Here is a 20,249-nt window from a genome sequence, read left to right as displayed (position 1 = left end):
TTTTTCACTAGTGACCTAGTAATGGGTCATTCTGGTGTGGCACAGCCCCGTTGTTTCAGAGGACGCTAGAAAGTGGGTTGGATTTGAAAATGAACATCCATGACATTTTCCCCAGGAAAACTTCCCGGCTTCCCTCAGATAGGATAACCCCTCTCCTAGAAATCCGGGGCAGAGTGAGAATGAAGAACTGGTGGCAATCATCTACTCACACCACCCAGTGAGGGTGCCACGCAGAACCCCTCTCTGAGGGTCTGCCCTGCCCCATGCTGAGAAAGTCAGAGGGGTGGGCTGTCTCCCTTAGAAGTAGACTGAAAGGGAACTGGAGACTTATTGAGGAAGGAGGAGAACACAGGGATAACTTGGACAAATCACGAAAACGTACTAGAAGCAAAAACCGTGCCCAGAACACTGGGATTTACAGGAAGAGCACTTGCTGCCACTCCCTCAGAAAGGCGAGTCTACTGGAGTAGGCCTCAAGACCCCAGGTCCGAGAGCCAAACCCACCGAGGGAGGGGCAAAGTCTGTAGAGGGGACCCGAGCAGATGGAGGGAAGGGTGAACTTTTACATCCAGTGCATGGGAAGGAACCAGGCATTCATTCAGAGGGGAGACTGGAGGAGTCAGTGAACAGTCAGTGAGGGAAGGGCAGCCTAGGAATAGGAACGGAGTCACAGAGGCCTTCAGCCACTGCTGCCTGGCTCAGGGAGCAGAGGTGACCTACACTGCTTTATCACCCAGCCCTACTCCACTTCTCTCATCAGCACACGGATTTAAACAGGGCACAGCACAACCATAGTCACAACCTCACTGTCCCAGGACAAGAGTCATGGGGAGGCCAGGAGAGACGGGGACTCCTGGGGAACCAGGTACTGAGGGTCACCAGCTGGGAAATACAGGGGCCCCCTTGTATGCCTCTATAGTCTCTTTTTAATAAGTTTCTCCAGTTTCCGGATGCGTGACGACTCTTGTTCTGGTGTTGGAGCCATTAGGGACAGCGAGCTAGAGCCCTCTGCCCCTGAGGGCGGGGTAGGGAGCCTCTGGCGGAAGAGTTCCAGCATGCCGCTCTGCTCGCTTCTTTTCAGCCCCTGAGGTGACAAGAAAAAGGAGAACCACTATGAAGCAAGGGGGAACGTTCAATGGTGGACAAGCTGTGAGTTGAGGCTGTGCAAACAGCAGGACGACTCTAGGCTGAGCAGTTACTAGCCCTGAGAGAAAAGTGTATGAGAGGAAGAGGAGGCTGAGGGAGAAGATAAAACAGGAAAAAAGCTTTGCTCATTCCACTCCTTCAACCCTGAGCATTGGAGGTGCCCCCAGAATCATGAAGTTCACATGCACAGGACCCCTCTCCTCAAAAGGCTTCTAGAATTTGGTTTGCAGAGTGGGTCAGGCACAGGCATTCTAAGGAAGCTTCCCAGGAGACCACAGCCCACTGCCCGGGCCCAGAGCTCTAGTTGAGAACCACCGAGTTTACGATGAGCAGGGCTGGATACAAATCAGTGGGCTAACCTTCATGTCCAGTATCTTCTGGAAGGTTTCTGTGTTGCAGTCCGTTAGGAGTTTGATGTAGTTGTCAACAAACACCACGGCTGGCTCATGAGGAGCCATCACCACCTACCAAGAGAGACAGACATGCTCAGCCCTTCCAAAGACTCATAGTTGGAGGATTCATTTCTCCTCAACGACAAGTTGGCCACACAATGCAGACTAAGATTTCCCTGAGCAGCAGAGTGGTACCCACTCCTTCATATCTGCGCCTAACTGGTGTTAAGTGCCAACAAGTTAGTTCTGACTCAGAGCAACTGCCGACCTTGTGATGAGCAGTCCAATGCTGATCCTGCAACACCACACCAGGACTCCTGAAATCAATCAGGGTACCAAACCCAAAACCCAACAAACCGAGAACTGCCCCACACGATATAAATCTAGATGGAGGCTGACTGTCAAAGCTTTCTCCCCCAGAGTGTCGGGTGGGTTTGAATCACAGATTAGCTGCTGAGTGCTTAACCATGGTACCGCCAGAACTCTTTTCAGCTAAAGCAGTGCTTCTTAAATTTGTAGAATCATAAATATCACCAGGAATGCTTTTTAAGGATAGACAGATGTCTGCCTGTTCCACTGAAGACTCTTATTTAGTAAGTGTGGGTGGGATCCCAGGTGCATTTTTCAGTATCAGGACCATTTGGGGGCTGCTGTGTCAGAGGGGTCTCCTGTTTGAGGTATTTCATGGGTACCTGCTATCTGCTCCTTTGGTTTTAGCATATTATGCCTGAGAAATGGACGGCAAAATAAACCAACTGAAGTTGATTTCTCAAAAATAACTAAATAAATCCCAAGGCTGCTTCTCTCTTCTGACATGGGTCTGTCAGTTAGACTCTCAATGGAGACCCAAACAGAAGGAAAGCAATGGCATCGCCATCCTCAAATGCCTGTTTGCTTAGGCTGTGGAACACACTCTCGGACTTTCTTCTGCCAGGAGACTGACTTTGTTTGGAATTCCTGAGAATGTCCCAATGCAGGGTAATTCACTCTGCAGAGAATTCCCAAACGACATGCTCTCCTCCTTTCCAGGGAGCAAAACGGCAGGGAAAGAAAATGACTCGGATGCTTCTGGCTTCCTGGGCTGCTTCCCGTGGACGCTTCCTTACTCCTACCCCCACTTCAGTCACTCAGCCTGTGAAACAGGCCTGGAGAGCCAGCAGGCCCTGGGCTTTTAAAACCACTTCACGACAGTGCCATTTGCTCTCTCGCCTTCCCCTCTCTTCCAAGTGGGCCCCTCTTCCTTTCCAGCAAGTCCAGGTGGAAATCAGATACAGATGCTCAGGCCTTCAGACATTCTCAGCATCATATTCTAGAACGATATTTTGTTAAATGGGGCTGTGGGGGAAAAAAACCATCTGCTGATTAGATGCAGTGACAACATCTGTTTCAGACTTCTTTTAAAGGCACAGAGTATAGAAATATAAGAAGCTGATATGGAGGGGCGTAGTAAGTGGAGGTAAGGCTGAGGTTCTTGTGAGCAACTAAGGGATCCCTGACTTACACAAGGATTCACAGCGGTAATACCATAGAACTTACAATCTTGGTCAAATCTTACGAGGAAGGATCCTATTACAAAAAAGAATTCACTTGTCAGAAATAATTACTGGCCCCAATTCCACCAACCTTCAAAAATATTTAATGAGGCCAAAATTCAGCCTAGGCAAAGACTATGGGTCATCCTTTGGGACAGGTGGGGATAGGCTCTGACCTGTGACTTTACCCCTATTACTCCTGGAAGTAAGTGAGCATATAACCAGCACATTAACAGGAACCCCGACCAAGGAAGACAGCCATCCATCACCTTGAGGATCATCTCGGCTCGGCTCATGCCTTTCACCACAATCTTGGTGTAGCTGGCGGGGGCTTTCCTCACCACCTGCGAGCCGATGGAGGGGAGATCGAGCAGCACCATCTTTAGGGAGTGGGTGTCCAGCAGCAGCTGTGGAGGGAAGCAGAACAGTACCAGAAATCGCCTATGGACACAACGCAAGATAGAAATGTGCCAAATAAAAGTGTTTTCTGATTATAAGTGTATTATGTTCTCACTGCAGAAAATGTGGAAAGTAAAACAGAAATGTAAAAGAAAAAGTTATTTTTAATTCCCATCACCCAGAAAAACAACAAACCGCAGTTAAACTTGGCACAATTTCTTCCTGTCTGTGTGTGTGAAAAAAAACAACAACCCAAATTTAGAACTGAAACTAAATTATACTGCATATATGCAGCATTATAACCAGGCTTTTCCACTTACTGTATGAAGTCTTTTATCCCATTTTCCCATCTAGGTAGTGGTGGTGGTGTGCCATGGAGTTGGTTCCGACTCATAGCGACCCTGTACAGGGTTTCCGAGGCAGTGAATCTTTACAAGAAAGCCTCATCTTTCTCCCGCAGAACAGCTGGTAGTTTCGAACTGCTGACCTTGACGTTCGCAGCCTGACTCAAAGTCACTACGCTACTAGAGCTCCTTTCCCATCTAGGTAGTATTTAAAAGTCAGGATTTTTCATGGTTATACAGTTATTCTATGATGTGTGTGAGATTATGCATTGTAAGACTTTTTAGCCATTTCCGTATTTATTTTGATTCTAGATTCTTACTATTATAAATCATGAATGCTGTGACAGCCTTGTACATCTAACTCTGATATGTCACTGTCATTTCCTTAGGATACAGTTTCTGGGGCAAATCAAAGAATGAAGACATTTGTAAGGTTCTTGATACGTATCTTCCAAAGGCTTTCCAAATGTGTGGCTGGGCCAGGTTCTAGTGGTTTAACAGTAAAGATGCTGGAATCGCCTCCATGATGAGAGTAGTATGAGGGAGCCCCCACCCCATGATGTGATCTGATGTGATTATCCTCTGTGTTGTAAATCCTCACTTCTAAGACGCTGCTAATGAGGCCAGATGCAAACTACTTACAGGATTAGTCTGTATCTTGAGCCAATCTCTTTTAAGATATAAAAAAGATTAAGTAAGCAAGCTGAGTTCAGAGGGACCTACTGCCACCAGGAAAGAGAATACAGGAGTCGAGTGCATTCTTTGGACCTGGGGTCTCTGCACTGCGGAACTCGTAGATCCAGGGAACAGCTGATGCCAACACACTAGGAGATCTCCAGGGAATGCTGGGCCTACAGATGCTGAAAGGAGACACAGACCTTTCCCCAGAGTCAACCCTCTGGATTCAGATGAAAGAACCCATTTCTGGCTGTGAAAGCCATCCGCTGTGGTACTCTCTTACAGCAGCACTAGAGAATGAAGACAGGACCAGGTGTACCTCTTTACAGCCCTGTCGGCAGTACACACAGCATTCCTGTCCACACTGAATGGCCTCGCTTTATAATAAAAATCTTATCTCATTACTCTTATAGTTTGGATCTCTTTGGATGCTAGTGAGACTGTAGGAGATTTAACCACATTTAATCTCAGTATTTTGGCCAACAATTGGCCCTTTTATTTTCCCTCCTTCTTATTTGCCAATTGTTTAGAAGAATATCAACTTTCCTAATTGTCCAGCAAATGCCAGGAATGAAAGAGTCCTGGTATGGTGCTGTAAGATAAAGCACTAGACTGCTAACCACAAGGTGCTCCTTGCAAACTGTATATAGGGTTGCTATTTGTTAAAACTGACCTGATGGCACTTAACAACATCTGTCCAGCAATGGTGGTTACTAGGTCTGCTTCACCTCAGTTCCTCACCACAAGACTGCCATTTGTTAAAACTGACCTGATGGCACTTAACAACATCTGTCCAGCAATGGTGGTTACTAGGTCTGCTTCATCTCAGTTCCTCACCACAAGACTCTTCCATTTGTTAAAACTGACCTGATGGCACTTAACAACATCTGTCCAGCAATGGTGGTTACTAGGTCTGCTTCACCTCAGTCCCTCACCACAAGACTCTGCCATTTGTTAAAACTGACCTGATGGCACTTAACAACATCTGTCCAGCAATGATGGTTACTAGGTCTGCTTCACCTCAGTCCCTCACCACAAGACTCTGCCATTTGCTGTTCCCATTTCATAGATGAGGAAACTAAAGCTCCAGAGGCTAAATAACTTACTAAGGACATCTCACAGGATAGACAGGAACTGTAGTTCCAACTCCTGCTGTTCAGAGCTCACACGGTCTTCGGCTACTTACTCATGTCTTCCAGACCTGCTGCTGCTCTTGGTAATCAGGTGCCACAGAAATGGCTGCAGCCTACTAGGGCCTGTTCAGATGGTACAGGAAAATGGACTGAATGCCCACCAACCAGACAAAAGCAGCTGTGGGTCATCGCTACCCCCAGTACAATCCTGATGATACTGGTTAATCTTCCGCTCAAGTCAAGATGTGCAATCTTGTCACTGCCTGCTGCCTCTTAGACAGCCTTCCACAAGCATATGGAACAGGCATGGAATGGGATCGCTTCAGGCCCTACCACAGCGCATCCTCTGAGTCTCCCTGTACCCTGCACAGGAAAATGAACCACTGAAGATCCGTGACGCTCATTTACAAGTTAATTACTATGAATCTAATGGCTATAGTGGTTAAATGGTGATGCCAGGAAGACATCAGTGTTTTACTTAGAATAACAATTGCCAATATTACTCTCCAACAGTGCTGAGAAGAAAGGCTACACTAAGGAAAGGGCCGTGGCTAGCCAAAGCCCCAACTCTGCACGCAGGTCATTCAACTGCAAGCCAGCAGAGTGCCCAGGCATTCGGGACCTTCCTAGGTTTCCAGGGATGAAAATTCTGGCACCCGCTTTTTGAAAAGGCCATGGGCTCACAGAAAAAGGTACCCAAGCATCCAGGGAGAACCTGGCATGGATGGTCAGAGGCACACACAAAGCCCCACATTAGAACACTGCCCTTGATTCCACATGCTGCAGCCCACAGTGCACAGGACCTGACCACTGCTCTTCCTCAGAGAGAATCCACTCTTTGAATAACTATGCTAGATTCCAGGTGGATGAAAAATCTAGACAGAAAAAGAACTGACAAGCTATAGGGTAGTTCATGGCTGAGCCTGAGAAGAGTGGAATTCTTTGGAGTTGATCTGCACCCAGGTACTTCACACTGGGGGCAGCAGAGGGTCAGGCTGGTGTGGCTGGAGGTCTTGCAATGTTTGTGCCACATGAAGTTAGGTGGCAGAATGGGTAGCAAGTCAGACCTGTGTCATCCGAGTGAGGGACATGCAATCCCTCTGTACTCATGGCTCTCACGTTTGCCCCATGGCATCCACTGGGCAGGAGATTCCAACAGTGTGACAGCTGGACAGTCTATCACAGGTGGAATGGACATAGTTGTGGCGCGCCAGCCTCACCCTGCCTATGTGGTCTCTCAGACTCAGGTGTGCACCTGCAAGCTGGGGCCCAGGGCAGAAAAAGTGATTGCTTCCTGTATTTGAGAAAGCAGCTTGCGGATCAGGGAAGGATTCTGATAGGACAGGGATTCATTTAGAAACTCAAAACTAGGCTGGTGAGGGTCTGCTGCTGGAAACCAAACCTCCAGGTCCACAGGCATCCAGACAAATAACTTAACATTAAATCTGTTGGACAGGGGGAGAAAAAAAAAAAAAAAAAATATATATATATATACACACACACACACACACAGCCATAGAGTGCTTATGACAATACACACACATAACGTGCTATTTACATAAAAACGCAGCACTATCTCAAAATAAAATTAAGTCTGTATCAAAAGACACATGTTATTAAGTGCCAGCTAGTTGGGTACAACTCCTAGTGACCTTGTATAGGATTTCCTAGGAGCAGCTGGTAGGTTTAAACCACAGTCCAGTGCTGATCCCACAGCGCCACACTAGAAATAACAAAGTAAAAGAGAGAAGCCACAGACTAGGGGAGGATATTTGCAATGTTGATAAAAGGAATAATATTCAGAATACCTACGGGTGCCTACAGATCAGTTAAGAAAAAGACCAATAACAGAACAAAGAATATGTGAACAGGCAACTCACAAAGCGGAAACTCAAACACACCACAAGTGTCTGAAATGATACTTAACCTTGTTAATAATCTGGTAAATGCAAAATAAATCATAATTGTATACATTTTACAGCCACCAGATAGGCACAGGTAAAAAGTTTGATAATACTAAATGTGAACATGGTCAAGGTACACTGAAATTCACAAGTCTGAGGAATAGTATACATTTGTTTCAGTACTTTTGGGGGGAAATTTAGTACTATTTTTTCAAACGACAATGCACATAACCCGTAACAAAACATTTATAACTTTTAAGAGAAATTTGTGCCTATGTATAATGCTTCTTGCATCATTGTTTGTAAAAGCAAAAGATTAGAAATAACCTAAACACCCAACAATATTAGAGAGGATGAAAAACTGGTAGTATATCCAAGCAATGGAATATGATAAAGTTTAAACCAATGAACTCAAAGTGACATTTACCATTATTTTGGATAAATCTCAAAAAACATTGTTGGATGAAAGAAACCAAGTGGGGAAATGATATGTATAGTACCACTGATGCAAAATATACAAAATAAAACTATATATAATTTATAACTGTACACGCACATGTTGCCTATCAGAATAAAATCACAAGAGTGGTTCCCTCTGGGCAGAGTGGGCGGAGAATGGCAGGAATTGACCCACAGAGGCCTCAGCGACAACCATAATCATTGACTTCATATAAAACACGAAAGATCTCATGCAAATGTAGAGACCTTTCAGATTTGACTGAGCTGGAGGGTGAGCTGGCGTTACTTACATAACTGTGTACACTTTTCCTTACTAGAAAGATTCCATCATTGGGGTTACCATGAGTCAGCACTGACTGGTCAGCCACTGGTTTTTTGTTTTTGTTTTTAAATTTGAGGCCTGGTGAAGAGTCAGCTTTGTCTTCCATGTAGGGAATTTTGAGAGCCTTGTCTAAATCAAAGCCATGTTTAAGCATTGATTTGGTGGTATGAAAAATCTACTATTATGTTTACAAACATGGGAACATTTCCCACATTTTCCAGTTAGCAGAGACATATTATCTGCCTCAATAATTGCATAGTCTTAGGTGACTGGAAGAGTTCTGAGTGAATCAGACGTAATTCTCTTCTAGTGTCACCTAGTTCAAGGGAAATGTGGCATTCCCAACCCCTGGGCAGTAACAATGCAATTCTGTCCTCATGAGAACACTGAACAGATGAAAACCTGGGTCTCAGGTTTTATAAAGGGCAATTCAGTCAGAACAGACGGGAGCCAGTCTTGGCAGCTGTTTTCAAGAGGTGAAGGTTAAAGATCCCATTTCATGAAAATCTGTTTGTTTTCATTTTTGAAAATAGCTGTCCAAAAGGCATGGAGGACAGGGCACGAAATGGCCATTACCACATTCGTTTGCACCTTAGAACTAACTATGTGGTGGTGTGAGCTGTTTGATGGCTCTGATAAATCGTTAGATGGCAACGTTGGATAGTATGCCGCTCATAAAAATTCAACACCCAGTAGTGAAAACCTTTGAGAGACAATTGTAGCTAGGTGCTGTTGAGTCTGTTCCAACTTACAGCAACTCAATGCACAACAGAATGAAATACTAACCAGTCCTGTGTCATCCTTAAAATTGTTGCTACGCTGACACTGTGCCAATCCATCTCGGTGGAGGTCTTCCTCTTTTTCACTGACCCTCCACTTTATCAAGCAGAATGTCTTCTAAAGGGGCTGATCCCTCTTGATAACATGTCTAAAGTATGGGGCAAAACCTTGCCATCTTGGCCTCCAAGGAGCATTATGGTTGTACTTCTTCCAAGACAGATTTGGTGCTTTCAGTATTCTTCTCCAAAACCATAACACATATGCATCAATTATTTTCCGGTCTTCCTTATTCACTGTCCAACTTACGCATGCATATGAGGTGATTAAAAATACCATGGCTTGGGTCAGACGCACCTTAGTGTTCTAACTGACAGCTATGCTCTTGAATACTTTAAAGAGTTCTTGTACAGCAGATTTGCCTAATGCAATAAGTCATTTGATTTCATGACTGCTGCTTTGACAAGCATTGATTGTGGATCCACGCAAAATGAAGTCTTTGACACCTTTAATCTTTTCTCCATTTATCATGATGTTATTTATTGGTCCACTTGTGAGGATTTCTGTTTTCTTTACGTTGAAGTGCAATCTGCACTGACGGCTGTAGTCTTTGATCTTCATCAGTATTTTAAGTTCTCCTTGTTTCCAGCAAGCAAGGGTGTATCATCTGCATATCACAGGTTGTCAATCAATGAGTTTTCCTCCAATCCTGATGCCACATTCTTCTTTCTTCATATACTCCAGCTTCTCAGATTATTTCCTCAGCATACAGACTGAATATGTATGATGAAAGAATACAACTCTGGCACACACCTTTTCTGATTTTAAACCATTCACTATCCCCTTGTTCTGTTCAAACAACTGCCCCTTAGTCAATGTACAGGTCACTCATGAGCACAATTAAGTGTTATGGGATACCCATATTATCTACAGCTTGAAAGTCTTACTAAAGTCCATAAAGTACAAATAATCACTTTCTGGTATTCTCTGCTTTCAGCCAAGATCCATCTGATGTCAGTAATGATATCCCTCGTTCCATGTGCTTTTCTGAATCTGGCTTGATTTTCTGACAATTCCCAGTAAATGCACTGTTGCAGTAGTTTTTAAACTATCTTCAGCAAAATTTTACTTTCATGGGATATTAATGATATTATTTGATGGTTTCCACATTCAATTGGGTCATCCTTTTTTTTTGGAACAAGCATACATATGGATCTCTTCTGATCAGTTGGCCAAATTTCTTGGTACAGATGAGTGAGGTTTCAATCTGTATTACATTAATTCCTGGAGTCTTGTTTCTTTGCCAATGCCTTCAGCACAGCTTGGACTTCTTCCTTCAGTACCACTGGTTCTTGATCATATGCTACCTTTTGAAATGGTTGAACATCGATCATTTCTTTTTAGTACAGTGACTGTGCATTCTTTCTTTCTTTTTTTTTTTTACGCTTTCTGTGTCATTCAGTATTTTAGCCATCCTTCAAAACTGTAAGTTGAGGCTTGAAGTTTTTTCTTCAGTTCTTTTAGATTGAAAAATGTTGAGCATGTTCTTCCCTTGTGGTTTTCTAACTCCAGGCCTTTGCACATGTCATTGTAATTGTTGTTGCTGTTATGTGCCGTGGAGTCGGTTCCGACCCATAGCGACCCTGTACAGGGTTTCCGAGGCTGTAAATCTTTACGGGAGCAGAACACCTCATCTTTCTCCTGCGGAACAGCTGGTAGTTTTGAACTACTGACCCTGAGGTTAGCAGCTTGATTCGTAACCACTACGTGACTTTATCTTCCTGAGCTACACTTTGTGAGTTTTTCTGTTCATCTCTTGTACTTGCTCATTTCTTCCATTCACTTTAGCATTTCTACACTGGAGAACAAGTTTCAGAGTCTCTTCTAGCATCCATTTTGTTTTTTTCTTTCTTTCCTGGTTTTTTAATGACCTTTTTGCTTTCTTCCTTGGTAAGATGTTCTTGATGTCATCCCACAGGTCTCTGACCTTTGGTCATTAGTGTCTGTCATCAAATCTGCTCTAGAGATGCTTTCTAAATTCAGCTGGGATATGTTCAGGTACATATTTTGGCTCTCATGGACTTGTTTTAATTTTCTTTGGCTTTAGCCTGAACTTGCATATGAGCAACTGATTTGTTTGTTCACATTTTCCCAAGCTTGTTTCGACTTATGATATTGAGTTTTTCCACTGTCTCTTTCCACAGATGTAGTTAATTTGATTCCTGGGCATTCTATCTGTTGAGGTCCATGTGTCTTTTATGTTATTTACAAAAGGTATTTACAATGAATAAGTCATTGGTCTTACAAAATCCTATCATCTGAACTCCAAGATCATTACTATTACCAAGGCCATATTTTCCAACTATATATCCTTCCTCTTTGTTTGCAAACCTCTGCATTCTAATCGCCAGTAATTATCAATACATCTTGATTGCATGTTTTATCAACTTCAGACTGAAGAAGTTGGTAGAAATCTTCAATTTTATCATCACTGCCTTTAGTGGTTAGTTTATAAATTTGAATTAATAGTGGTATTAACTGGTCTTCCTTATTGTTGTTGTTAAGTGCCATCAAGTCAGTTCTAACTCATAGTGACCCTGTATAGAGTTTCCAAGTAACAAACTAGTGGGTTTGAAAAGCTGACTTTTGTTTAGCAATCCTACAGTGCCACATCAGGAACCTTTGTAGGCATATGGATATTATCCTATCACAGACAGCATTGTACTTCTAGACAGATCTTGAATGTTCTTTTTGATGATGAATGCTACACGATTACTCTTCAATATGTCATTCCTGGTGTAGTAAATTATATGACTGTCTGATTCCAAATGGCCAGTATCAGTCCATTTCAGCTCATTAATGCCTAGGATACTGATATTCATGCATTTCAATTCCTATTTGACCACTTCCAATTTTCCTAGATTTGTACTTCTTACAGTACATGATCCGATTTCTCCTGGATGTTTGCAGCTATTTCTTCTCTTTTTGAGTTGTGCCCCATCAGCAAATGAAGGTGCCGGGAATTTTACTCCATTCATGTGAATATGATGAACTTGACTTTGAGGAAGCAGCTCTTTCCCAGTTGTATTTTGAGTGCCTTCCAACCTGAGGGGCTCATCTTCTGGCACTGTATCTGACAGTGTTCTGTTTTCAGGGGCTAAACATTGACAAGTAGTCTGCCTTTCCTTCTTCCAAGTCTGTCTTAGTCTGGGTCACCCTGTCTACCATGGGTGACCCTATTGTTGCTGTTAAGTGCCATAGAGTCACTTATGACTCACAGCGACCCTGTATATAGGGGTTTCAAAAAGCGGCTGATGAGTTTGAACCACTGATGTTGTGGTTCAAACTGACCTTGTGGTCCAGTACTTATCTCACAGGACCACACCAGGACTTCTTACTGGTATGACTGTACTGGTATTTTCAATACTGGTGACATCTCTTGCAGCATCACAGAAACACATCAGCCACCACAGTACAGGAAACTGACAGATGATGGCTACTAGTAGCAATGAAAACCCTGAGTGGGTAAGATAAAGAAAGGCACATCCCTAGAAGGTAAAGAATCATACATGCTCTGCAAAGGTCTGCAAATCTGTGGTACAGAAGAGACAGACAGTTCAAGATAGATACGGGAATCAAGGTGGGGACACACCCTGTTTCTCTTTCTTTTTTTCTAGCTGAGGTATAGATAACCTTTACACAGTGGTACACAAATGCAAGTATACAACCTGATGACATCTTATGTATGTATACTATCCTGTAATGACTGCCTAGTTCAAGATACAGAACATTTCTAGTTTCCCAGAAGGCTCCTCATGCCTGCTTGAGTCAATGCTCTCTGCCTTGTTAACAAAGTAACATTCCTCTGACCTCTAGCACCAAAGTGTACTGTTCCTAAACCACTATGGGCATTCTTGTGGTGCTCAAAAACACTCATTTCTCTTGGGTGGAATCTGTCCAAGGTAGACTGCAGGAATATAGGGTTCGGTTTAGCTTTAGTAGACACTGCCAAAGAGTTTTCCAAAGTGGTTGTGCCAATTTCCATTCTTAGCAGCAATGTACAAAAGTTCCACTTGCTGCACATCCTCACAAACACTTGGCATTGTTAGTCGCTTTAATTTCATTCTGGTATCATTGTGGTTTTACTATTTATTTCCCTGACAATATATTTGTTGGTTTTTCAGATATCTTCTTCTTCTTCAAGTGCCTACTCAAGAGTCTTGTTGTCATTTTTCTATTATCTTTCTAATTAGTTTATTTTTTACATATTCAAAATATGAGTACTTTGTTAGTTATAGCAGATGGCTTCAAAAAGTTTGTGATAAAAATCCATTATCTTTTCATTCCATTCTTTCACAAACTTCCTGAAGTCCCCTTGTATGTTCTGCAAATACTGTCTGCTACTGGGTGATTTGCCTTTTTAACTTTTCTTTTTGGTAAAACAAAATTTTCAATATTAATGTAGACTAAATTATCAATCTTTCTTTTTATAGTTTGTACTTTTGTCTTATTAAAGGAATTTTTGCTGGCCTCAAGGTCATGAAGGTATTCTGTTCTCTTTCAGAAGCTTTACTGCTTTACCTTTCATATTCAGAGCTATCATCTGTCTGGGATCGATTTTTTTTAACTGAGGTATAATTCACTTTACATAAAATTAACTATTTTAAAGTATACAACTCTTTAGTATAGTCACAAAGTTATGCAATCATCACCACTATCTAAGTCCAGGGCATTATTACCACCGCAAACAGAAATCTTGTCCCCATTAGCAGTCACTTCCCATCTCCCTCACTGCCCCCTAGTTCATGGTAACTACTTACTTTCTTTCTATCTTTTAGATCTGCCAATTCTGGACATTTCATATAAATGGAATCATACACTATTGTAGCCTTTTGTGTCTGGCTTCTTTCACTTAGCACAATGTTTCCAAGGTTCAAGGTTCATGCGCAGGTAGCAATAGTTCATTCATTTTTACTACTAAATAATATTCTATTCCATGGATATACCACATTTTGTTTCTTTATTCATCGACTGATGAACATTTAAATTGTTTCTACCTTGGGGCTATTATAAATAATGCTGTTATGAACAAGTACCTGTCTAAACTCTTGTGTGAACGTATGTTTTCCATTCTTTGAGGTAGATCTGCTGGGTTACGTGGTAATTCTATGCTTAACATTTTGAGAAACTGCCAAACTGTTTTGCAAAGCATGCACGGAGAATCCCAAATTCAGTGTTACTGAGAACTGACGCACAATTCCATGGTTCCTGAAATGACAGCCGCTTCCTTCAGGAAGCATGAAGTGTATGCCAATTCTCAGAGTAACGTTTGGGTTGGGTTCTCCATGCACAGGTATGTGTGGAGGTAGGCCACTCTCATTTTTTAAAACTCGCTATCATGGAGAATTTCAAACATACATGATGAAGTCAACAGAAGAGTGTTGTGAACCACATGCCACCCAGCTTCAACAACCAAGAGAACTTTTGCCATTATCGTTTCAGTTCCACCTCTAATTCAGTGGTTTTCAATGGGAGGTGGGGGGGGAGGGGTTGGTTTTTCTCCTGAGGGAACATTTGTCAATATATGAAAATTTTTGGTTGACACAAGTGGGAGGGTGCTAATGCAACTAGTGAGCAGAGGCCAGGGATGCTACTAAGCATCCTCTACTACACAACACAGGCCCCACAACAAAGGATTGTTATTGTTAAGTGCCACTGAATCAGTTCTGACCCAAAAGCGACCCTGTATAAAGTTTCCGAGGAACAATTGGTGAGCTTGAACTACCAAGCTTGCAGGTCAAACAGACCTTAAATCCAGTGCATTAACTCACAACACCACACCAAGACCCCACAACAAAGGATTATCCAGCCCCAAATATCAATAGGGACCAAAGTTGAGGAATTCTGCTATTAAGCACTTCCCATCTCTCATTCAATCTTTTGGCTGTGCGATTTTGACAAGTAGATATGCCCATGTACTCTATACCCTCTCATAAATTTAAAAATGTACCCTTCATTAGAGTGAACAATTTCCCTTCTATTTTTAATTTACTGAGGGTTTGGTTTCTTAATTTATCATTAGTAAGTATTACATTGTATCCATTCATTTATTTTTATGAATGCTTGACAACCCCCTGCCACCTTTAGGGACTGTCCCTAGAGCTGTGCCTGAGGAGAATCAGCCTACTTTCTCTGATGTTTCCAAATGCCAGGCTGTATACACTACCTAGGTCTCTTTTACCTTTCCACGGATTAAAACAAAACAAAAGTCTAAAAATTGCTTTTTGCTGTTGTTAAGTGCTGTTGAGTCCATTCCGACCCATAGCGACCCTGTAGAGGGTTTCCAAGGAGCAACTGGTGAACTTGAACCACTAACCTTGCGGTTCAAACCGACTCTGCAGTGTAGTGCGTTAACCCACAGTGCCACACCAGGACTCCAAGACTTTTCACATGGCTTTGAATTTTGTGAGTTTAAAAGTAAGGTATAAAATAAATAGAAAATAATCTCATAGACCGAAATACAGTGCTCAAAATATTTCCGACGTTGTAAGACAGATCTTGAAGGGGTTTGAGAGTGACCGATGCAGTTGTTCTTACTAAACCAGAAGCAGCTGAGCTCTGAGCTGGACAGCAACTGTCCGCGATCACAGGGACCATTAACATCAGAGCTCGGCCCCTCCCCTATACTACACTGCATAAATGTGTGCAGACGGAGTCCATTTCTACTGTGTGCTGGTACACGCTGCTAAGGCCATAAGACTATTACTGGACCTGCAAGTCCCCTGGAGTCTCTGAAAATCACAAGGTAGCAAGAACCTATTACAAATACAGGTTCGGCTCAGTTCTATGTGCCCTTGCAATGGTTAAGAGTACACTCGGGCCCAAAGATAAATAACTCACTTCATAATCAGGAAAGAATAAAGAGTAGGAACATGTTTTCTTTCCCACTTTCGGCACAAGCGTTTTGGGATCTAGCCCCTTGGGGATAAAGCCCAGGCAGTTGAGGTTGAGCGGAGGATTAGCTGAGTCTTGCAGAATTTGTAAAAGCTTGGATTACAACCGCTCCTGGATTTGAGGTTGAATCTGTCTCAGTTGGTGAGAGTCTGTTAACTTCTTGACTCCTGCATGGTCACACCTCCAGCTGTACAAGTGTTTCCGTTTCAAAACCCAGACAACACTTAGGGCAAGTGTGGACCCAGCTAAACCTGAACTTCATGGGCAACGTGGCCCTGCAGCGTCCACCCACTCCCACCCCCAGGCTGGACCTATTGGGATACTTGCTCTCCTAGTGTGTTGGCCAGGGGTCTGATAAAGGAAAACTCTAGTTTCTGCACATGGTTTTCTAATTCTTATCTCAAAGTAGAAGTACATAGTGGTCAGAGATTTTTCTGAAAATACTGGCTTTGAACTTAGCTGATTATTTTAACATTCTTTTAAAGAAGAGAAAAGCTGAGGAAAATAGGTAGGATATTGGATTCACGTGACAAAATGAAAACATCATGGTTAAGACACGAAATCAGTTAGTAAGTCTGGGCAAAGGTACAACCTCATGAAAACTATGCTTCCAATGACTCAACCTTGTGTTCCAGTGGCTTCATCAGGTCTGGAGACAAGAACCTAAGAACACAGTAACCTCCACACACAGCAAATAAACAATTACTGTACATCACCTCTGATTACATACAACAGTGAGGCAGACATGTGCTAATGACACTGGAGACCACATGTTGGGGCATTATTCTGCGCTTCAGTGGAGAATTCATTATAACCTTAGGACATACGAGGTGAAGAATTTCAGAGCACTGAAATGCTACAGGCAGGCAGAGTCATTGTTTGAGTCCACATGACCTCCCAGGAAGTTTTCTCAGATAAGACTTCAACTCTGGCTACATCCGGTCAGCCAGCTAACAAGCAACAAGCAAGCACTCTCTGACTTCGCAGGCTCTGTGTCCAAGAGACCTTAGAGATGGTGGGGAGTGAAAGTAGACACAAACGCCTGTCCCTGGTCTCAGGAAGCTCACAGTAGTTAACGTGGCACTGACTGGGGGCTTACCAGGAGCCAGGCATTATGCCATGCCCTTGATGTGCACTTCTTGTTTAGTCCTCACAAGCCCCTGTGAAGTGGTATTGTGGTGATCCCCATTTTATAGATAAGGAAATTAAAGCATTTGGGAGGCTAAGTAACTTGTCTGTAGGCAAACAGTTGCTACAAAGCAGAGACAGGACTCAGCCTCAGACCTCTGTGACCCCACAGCCCACTCTCCTAGTGACCACACCACCTGACCTTTTCACAGCCTAGGAAGATGATTCACTTAATCCCTGGAATTCACAGATTTGATATCACCAGCTTGAACTCTTTATGAAAGATCCATGGTATGCTGTGGCCCATGCTAACCTGTCTTTACTGAGGCACAATGTGGAGCAGTAGAGGCAAGAGTCTGGTGTCGAGGCCACTCACGAAGCCAGAGAGAGAGCAGAGCGTCTGTCAAATTCAACTGATTTTGGTGGGACAGCAGGATTTACAGAAATATCTCACTTAAAAACATAGCTTGAGTTCGTTAAATACATAAAGCAACTGAAACAGGTTTCCTAAATGCTGATACATAGAGGTTCAAGGAGAACCTACTTTAATGAACATATGAGAATCATTTTTGATCAGCAAATGAACCATTTCCCTTAATATCCTTAAATGGGTATTTTTTAAAGTGTTAGGGGCTAAAAGGCATGAAGTGACTGGTTTACAAGCTTCATGAGTGTGAATAGTTTTCCTCTTTTCCAGATGGAGCTGGTGAAAGGGGTTGTGGGATGATGGGGATAGGATTTTATGATTCAATTGTGAGTAATTGTTAGCAGGATTGTGACTGTCACCACTGTAATTGTAGAAAATGTGTAACTAAAAGGGTGGAGTAGTTAATCTTTTATTTCAGATCCCAGGACCAGCAAGAAGGAAGAGTATGAGTGGAGAGTGAGATCCTACCAAAAAAAGCGGTGACAACAGACAGTGGCAGAGGCGATAGCATGAAGAGACAGAGCAGCTGCAGGCTCTAGGCCCATGGACTTGAGAAAGGTTGTGTGCCTGTGGACAGGATGCTGGATTGCAGGCTGTGCCCTTTGGACATTTAAATGAAATATATATTTTTTGTTTTGTATGTATACATCAAATATTTTTGTTTTGTTCATTTGTGAAATATAAAATGTAAAATGGAAGCCAGAGGGAGGAAGTTGGACAACTGTTGTTGCAGGGATGGAATTGTCATCTTTGAAGTGAAACTATGTGTATAATGTGTTGAATGTAAAGCTGATGATCTTGTCTGTTTAACCTTCACTCAATTCACAATAAAAAACTCAAAACAAATAAAAAGGTAATTCTACTTAGAGATTGAAAAATAAATAACTAAAGTGTTAGGGGCTGGATAGTACTGTTTGTTTCTATCCTAAAAAGAAAGTCCTCATGTGACGTTGTAGGATAAGCGCTGGACTGCAAGGTCAGTTTGAACCAAGTCAGCAGTTCAAACTCACCAGTTGTTCCTTGGAAAACCTATGTATGGTTGCTATGAATTGGAACCAACTCGACAGCCCTTCACCACCACCACCACAACCCTAGAAAGAAGCAAACAATACCGTTCATTCTCTAACTCTGAATTCATCATGCTGCTGACAAGAATTGGTGGTAACTGAAAAGAGGCAACTTGCTGGCAGGTAGCATATCTATACTTATCAGTGCTGAGGTGGTAATGAACTCTGAAGAGATGTCCTTAAGCACAGAATTCAAGGGAACTGAGTGAGGCTGATCATGGAAGGCATCTTGGGTGGGTTAAGCAGAGCTTCTCAGACCCTCAGAAGAAGCCTTTCCTTGCTTGCTACTCTTTCAGTCATCTCTGCCCCAGCCACTTGTTGTTGTTGTTGTTAGATGCTGTCAAGTTGGCTCAGACTCATGGTGACCATATGCACAACAGAATGAAACACTGTCTGGTCCCCAGCCACTAGGGGATCCAAAATAATAGAAGCCTTTATACTTGCTGCTCCTCTGTCTGGGAACACCTTTCTCTTAGGTCTTGACACAAGTGGCTACTTCAGAAACCCCAGGTCTGACCACTCAATCTAAAATCATTATTCCCCTGCACACTTAAAACATTCTCTCACACATAAACTAGGTTTACATCTTTCGGGCAACTCAATTTCAGTAGGAATTATCTTCTCATTTACATGTTAACTTGTATCTTATCTGTGTCTTCTCACTAGAAAGTGAGCGCCATGAAGGAGAGACCTTTCTTGCCCTGTTGACAGTGGCATATCCCTTGCACTGAACACAATGTCTGGTGGTTAGTAAGTGCTCAACAAAAGCGTTTTAAATACTAGATGAACGAGGTAAGAAAGAAGCAGCAAGGTCATTATTGTTCCCAAACAGGAAATTAGCCCTTTGACTTCTCCAGTTTTGTACACTGATACAAGAAGGATACAGGTGTGATCTATGTGAAAACTGTAAAGCAAAGGCCCTAGGCCAATTCTGCGTCTTACCTGTTCTGCTCCCACCATGCTAATTGGCTTGCACTTGAAGATGTGGGTGATGAATTTGGGAATGAAGGAGCTGTGGATTAAAAAAAAAAAGAAGTGACAAATTAAAGCTTATTTCTCTTCAGAAAAAACTGCATAAACTCTTTTTTTCTTTAAAGGCCCTACTTACTTCCTTAGACTCCTGGTATGGCACTGCAGTATCAGCACTGGACTGTGAACCATAAGGTTGGCAGTTCAAACCCACAATCTGCTCCTCGGAAACTCTATACAGGGTTGCTATAAGTTGGAACCGACTCAACGGCACTTCACAACAACTCCTTAAGTAAAGACAGAGACTGTTGATGCTTACCAGCACCCACTGCCTTCTGTTTCCTTCTAAATAAAACACTGGTTTTGTTTACGTACACATGGCTTTGGATGCTGGAAAAAGTTGACCTCATCCTAACCTCATTTGTTGTTGTTAAGTGCCATCGAGTCAGCTGAGTTCTAATTAGCCTCAGCCAGAGCAGGTCTAATTAGGTACAGCTTGGTCTGCTGTTGGTCCTGAGACGAGGACACCATTGTAGCTGTATAATCAGTTTAGAGGGAAAAACTTCATTACATGGTTGGGGTGAGGCTCTCTCTTCATATTTAGGGCATTGTTGTGTT

General features: G+C 42.7%; 1 protein-coding gene across 2 annotated transcripts in view; it reads right to left on the bottom strand.

The window, feature by feature from the left end:
* Positions 1-913: 913 nt before the first annotated feature.
* Positions 914-20,249, bottom strand: part of VPS53 (vacuolar protein sorting 53 homolog (S. cerevisiae)) — a 186,502-nt gene continuing 167,166 nt past the window's right edge. For both annotated transcript variants that reach the window (XM_006863219.1, XM_006863218.1), the window contains exons 19-22: positions 19,605-19,674; positions 3,340-3,477; positions 1,506-1,610; positions 914-1,084 (exon numbers count right to left, since the gene is read on the bottom strand). In XM_006863219.1, coding sequence (XP_006863281.1) covers positions 914-1,084; positions 1,506-1,610; positions 3,340-3,477; positions 19,605-19,674 — 484 coding nt within the window. The remainder of the gene's footprint in view (positions 1,085-1,505; positions 1,611-3,339; positions 3,478-19,604; positions 19,675-20,249) is intronic.

The sequence above is a fragment of the Chrysochloris asiatica genome, unplaced genomic scaffold, assembly GCF_000296735.1.
Source record: "Chrysochloris asiatica unplaced genomic scaffold, ChrAsi1.0 scaffold00054, whole genome shotgun sequence".
In the NCBI taxonomy this organism is placed as follows: domain Eukaryota; kingdom Metazoa; phylum Chordata; class Mammalia; order Afrosoricida; family Chrysochloridae; genus Chrysochloris; species Chrysochloris asiatica.
This window is presented reverse-complemented; position numbering and strand designations above follow the sequence as displayed.